General features: G+C 58.7%; 1 protein-coding gene across 1 annotated transcript; it reads right to left on the reverse strand.

Annotated features, from left to right (window-relative positions):
* Nucleotides 1-399: 399 nt before the first annotated feature.
* On the reverse strand, nucleotides 400-3685 carry SOX11 (SRY-box transcription factor 11). The gene has a single exon (XM_027113906.1). The coding sequence runs from the start codon at nucleotides 3614-3616 to the stop codon at nucleotides 2258-2260; it is 1359 nt and encodes a 452-aa protein (XP_026969707.1). The 5' UTR covers nucleotides 3617-3685; the 3' UTR covers nucleotides 400-2257.
* Nucleotides 3686-4617: the final 932 nt, after the last annotated feature.

Consider the following 4617-nt stretch of genomic DNA (forward strand, 5'->3'; position numbering starts at 1 on the left):
CCCTGCGCCGGTCACCGCTCGAGGTCAAGAACGGTAGCGGCGCCTCCCACCAGCGTCTACCTCTGCGCACAGGCGGAGATGCAGCGTCAAAAAAAAAAAAAAAATTCAAAACTGGAAACGGCTGTCCCCACCCTTTAAGGAGGGAGAGCGGCAGGGATCCAAGCGTTCTCAGCGCTGGCCACTCACGGGCGGCTGTCACTGCGACGCGCAGCGCCGACGCGGCCCCTCGCAGAGAACGCAGACCCCCGCGGGCGCAGGACGCCGACCGCGCGCTGGCACCGCGGTCCTCGCCCAGCCCGCCCCGCCCGGCCCGCTCCCCGCGTCTGCCCGCGCCGCCCGCCCGCGGCCCGGATGGGTAGGGAGAGGAGGGCGACAGCCAGGGAGGAGGAGGAGGTGAGAAAGGAAATGGGGGGGTGGGGTGGGGAGGAAAGGGCAGGCGGAGAGAAAGCGTCCCCGGATTTTCCTAACCGGCCACCGAGTAAGAGAAAAAAGAAATCGGCCTGCCCATTGACCACTTTCAGCCTAAGCCCCCGAGTGTGGGATCCTCTTCTGCCACCTCCCACCTGAGCACACACCGGCCTTGTCTCTGTGCTGCGACTACAGAACGGCCAGGATGAGTTCCATAGAGACTATGGGCGATGCGAGTTTCTATCAGGTCCAGCTGATTTATTAAAATTGTCAAGATACAGACTTCCAGCACCAAAAAAGAAAAAAAAAAAAAAAGAAAAAAAAAAAACAGGCAATGATGTCGACAGTGCATTGAGTCTGCTTTGCCACCATTTGCTACAAAATATGCAGATGGTCTGTACTTTATTTAGGTTATATTGCACAAAATGAGAAACTTTTTAAACTATGTGCCTTTTTTTCTTTTTGCTAAAAATCGAGAATCCAGTTTCAAACCTTCCATCTGGGGCCCCATCCACATATCACAGCGTATGAGATACATAAAGTCCTACTATAGTACAGTACATATACAATCTTTAAACTAAGATAACAGCTCTGAGGTCTATATCACCATTTTCAATAAATCTTTACCTACAAATATTGAACAAATCTCTACTATAGCTGTACAAAAAAAAGTTTGCTTTTTTTTAAACCACAAGGCCTTTAGATGCAAGGATTATTTTAAAATTTTAATCCTTTTTAAACCAGGACGTAACGTACCAACATACTTGCATGCTAAAAAAAACAGAGGAAAAAAAGAAATCAAAAGGGAAGAAGTGCCTGAAAGTCTTACTGAAAAAACACAGCAAGAATGTTCCCTTTTCACTGTACAAAAATACGCCTGAAAATATATTAATTTTTAAAAAAGACTGAGGTCTGTTATGTATCAAAAATGTTTCAATACCTTTTGTACTGAGGTCTAGGCTGTCTGGTATTCAATCAAGGAGGTATAGGGAACAAGTTACAAAAAAAAAGTTGGCAAGTAGAAATCACATTTGTAAAACCATAAACAATTTGATCTGAAAAGTAAACTCTGATCTTAAGTCAGTTCACAGTTTTTTTTTTCTTTTTTTTTTTTTGTAAGCGTTTGTACAGTCTGCATTTTTTCAAGCTCCCTGCAGTTTTGTTAAGAATCGGATGCATAGAAGACATCAGTTTTCTCCCTCCAAAAAAATAAAATAAAATAAAAAATTTGCCATGGTCCCTTTTTTTGTGTTTGTTTAAAAAAAAAAAAAAAAAAACAGTTCTTTAAGATCTCTTAAGGAAAAAAAAAAAAACAACACATCTCCAACCAACTCCCTAGCGTTAACAGTCGCGCTGCCAAAGGGTCCTCCGCAGGCGTCTTCCAGACTTCAAAGCCCGACCAGCTTCACACAGCGCCTTCCGGAGCGGGTCCTCCCTCCCCTCCCCCGCCCCGCCCCTCCGCCTTTGTTGCAATCGCGAATTTCAGAAAAAAAGAAATAGTAATTACAAAAACACATTTGAGGGGGAAAAAATCACAACTCCAGACTAGGTATGCAACTACCTTGAGACACGATCAAGGAAGGGAGGGGGGACAAAAAAAGGACAGGAAAAATGTTTCAAAACTACTCATTTCACTTTAACTCCACCAAAATTTTCATCATCTTTTCCAATTTCTTTGTGTCACGACATCATATCAATACCAGCATCTTCTTCTCTCCCCTCCACCCTACCGCCACCACCATCGACACCTCCTCCCCCCCCGCCCTCCTCCTTACGACCACCACGACCTCCTCCCAAGGAACCCTGCTCTGCACCCGCCGAGAGAAAGAGCGAGAAGCGGGCGCCCCTCTCAATACGTGAACACCAGGTCGGAGAAGTTCGCCTCCAGCCAGTCCCCCGCGATCATCTCGCTCAGCTCGGGCGTGCAGTAATCGGGGAACTCGAAGTGGGAGCCCAGGCTGCCCTCGCTGAACGAATCCAAATCCTTATCCACCAGAGACAGGGACAGGTTCCCGGCCGCCGCGCCGCCCCCCAGCTGCTGCTCGCTGGCGCTGTGCGCGCTCTGGGAGAAATTCAAGCTCAGGTCGAACATCAGGTCGTCGGCGTCCTCGCCGCCGCTGCTGCTGCTGCTGCTGCCGCTGCTGCTGCTGGACGAGGAGGACGAGGACGAGGACGAGGAGGTGGAGACGGAGCGCGAGGACGCGGGCGACAGCGCGGGCTGCGCCAGCGGCGGCGGGTGCTGCTTGGTGATGTTCTTGAAGCTGTAGTAGAGGCGGCTGCCGCCCCCGGCGCCCGCGGTCGCGCCGGCCCGCACCTCGTCGTAGAGGCTCGCGCCCTCGGGGGACTCGGCCGCGCTACTCAGCGTGGGGCTGGCGGGCACTTTGGCGACGTTGTAGCGTCTCAGCAGCTGCGGCGGCTGCTGCCCGGGCGGCTGCAGGAGCTGCGGGTGCGGCGGCTCCTCGTCCTCGTCGTCCGCCTCCTGCTTGATCCGCAGCTGCAGCTCGTCGTCGTCCTCGTCGTCCTCGTCATCCTCGTCCAGGAACACGCACTTGACCGTCTTGCCCGCGCCGCCGCCGCCCGCGCCGCTCCCGCGCAGGCTGCCGAGCACGTAGTCGTCGCCCGCGCCGCCGTAGTCCCCGGGCTGGGCCGCCTTGCCCGCGCCGGCCTTGGCGCCGCCGGCCGCGGGGGCCGTAGGGGCCTTGAGCTTGCCGCATTTCTTGCTGGAGCCCTTGGAGGTCTTGGCGCCGCCCGCGCCGCCGCCCGCGCCGCCGCCGCCGCCCGCCGCGCTCTTCTCGGGGCTCTGGCTGGCGCTGGGCTTGGCCGAGGGGTCCATTTTGGGCTTTTTCCGGGGCCGGTACTTGTAGTCGGGGTAGTCGGCCATGTGCTTGAGCCGCAGCCGCTCCGCCTCCCGGATGAACGGGATCTTCTCGCTGTCCTTCAGCATTTTCCACCGCTTCCCCAGCCTCTTGGAGATCTCGGCGTTATGCATGTCCGGAGACTGCTCCATGATCTTCCTGCGCTCGATCTTGGACCACACCATGAACGCGTTCATCGGCCTCTTGATGTGGCCCGACGCCGTTTTGCACCAGTCCGGGTCGCTCTCGTCCAGGGCCACCGGGCTGCAAGCCATGAATTCGCCCTCCTCCGTGTCCAGCGCCTCCCGGGGCAGGTTGCTCTCCGCTTCCAAGCTCTCGGCCTGCTGCACCATGATCCGCTGCGGGGCTGGGTGCTCCAACCCGGGCCGCTCGGTCTCGTGCGGAGCTCCCCCTCCCCCTCTCGCCCCTCCACCTTCCCGGGCAAGTTGCAAAGTCCTCGGCACCCCGCGTCCGCGGCTCCCCCCCTCCCCCCCGCCCCCCCTTCCAGGCTGCACACAGCGGCTGCGGCGGCTTCGGCGGCGACGGCCGCCCGCTCGCGGGGAGCTGCGGCCGCGACGGGAGAGGCGGCGGCGGCGGCGGCGGTCGAAGCAGCCCGGGACCCCTCTCTCCGGCTCGTGGCTCCCGCCGCGAGCGCCGGACCCCGAGCACTCCCAGGCGCGCGCGCTCCTTCTGCAAAAAGTTGAGGGCTCTCTCCCAACTAGTTATCAGGGTGTCATATGGGTGACATCACTCCCCGGGCCAGCCAATGGCTGGGGGCCGGCTCCGCCCATCTGCCTTTATTAACTCCGCGGCCCCTCCCCCTCCCCCGCCCTCGGGGCTGCTTTGCAAAGATGGGGGGTGGGGGAGGAGGAGGCCTGTCTGGAAATATGTTATTTTTAAAAAATCCGCGTGTGTGCACAGATGCGCCTCTCCCCAGGATGCTCCGGAGCCGCGCACGGCCCCGTGGCGGGCCGGCGCTCCCGGGGCGAACCGGGCTAGTCCCGGCGTCGGAGCGAACCGAGGACCAGGTCCCCGGAGAGGCCCGGCGCCCTTTTGTGCCGGGTCCGGGGGAGGCCGGTCAGAGTGAGCAGACGAGGCGCGCGCTCGCTCGCCGCGGGCGCACGCTCGGGCACGCGCACAGCCCGAGACGGCGGGTGCGGCCCGGCCCGCCCGGTGGGCGCAGCTTCTCCCCGGCGCGCCCCCGGGGGCTCGGCCGCTCCCCGGCGCCGCGCGCCGTCAGAGTCCGCCCGCGGCTCCCGCCGCACCCCGGCCGACGGAAGGTGGCGCTTTAACACAACAACCTTCCCGGGGCACGTGGGCTCTCTCCTCCTTTTCCCTTTCTCCTTTTCTCTAA

This window comes from Aethalodelphis obliquidens, unplaced genomic scaffold, assembly GCF_003676395.1.
Source record: "Aethalodelphis obliquidens isolate GAN/ISIS:26980383/991018 unplaced genomic scaffold, ASM367639v1 scaffold12, whole genome shotgun sequence".
Classification (NCBI taxonomy): domain Eukaryota; kingdom Metazoa; phylum Chordata; class Mammalia; order Artiodactyla; family Delphinidae; genus Aethalodelphis; species Aethalodelphis obliquidens.

Bases quoted from the DNA above. Each gene is read 5' to 3' on its own strand.
- SOX11 (XM_027113906.1), bottom strand. From the start codon at position 3,616: ATGGTGCAGCAGGCCGAGAGCTTGGAAGCGGAGAGCAACCTGCCCCGG.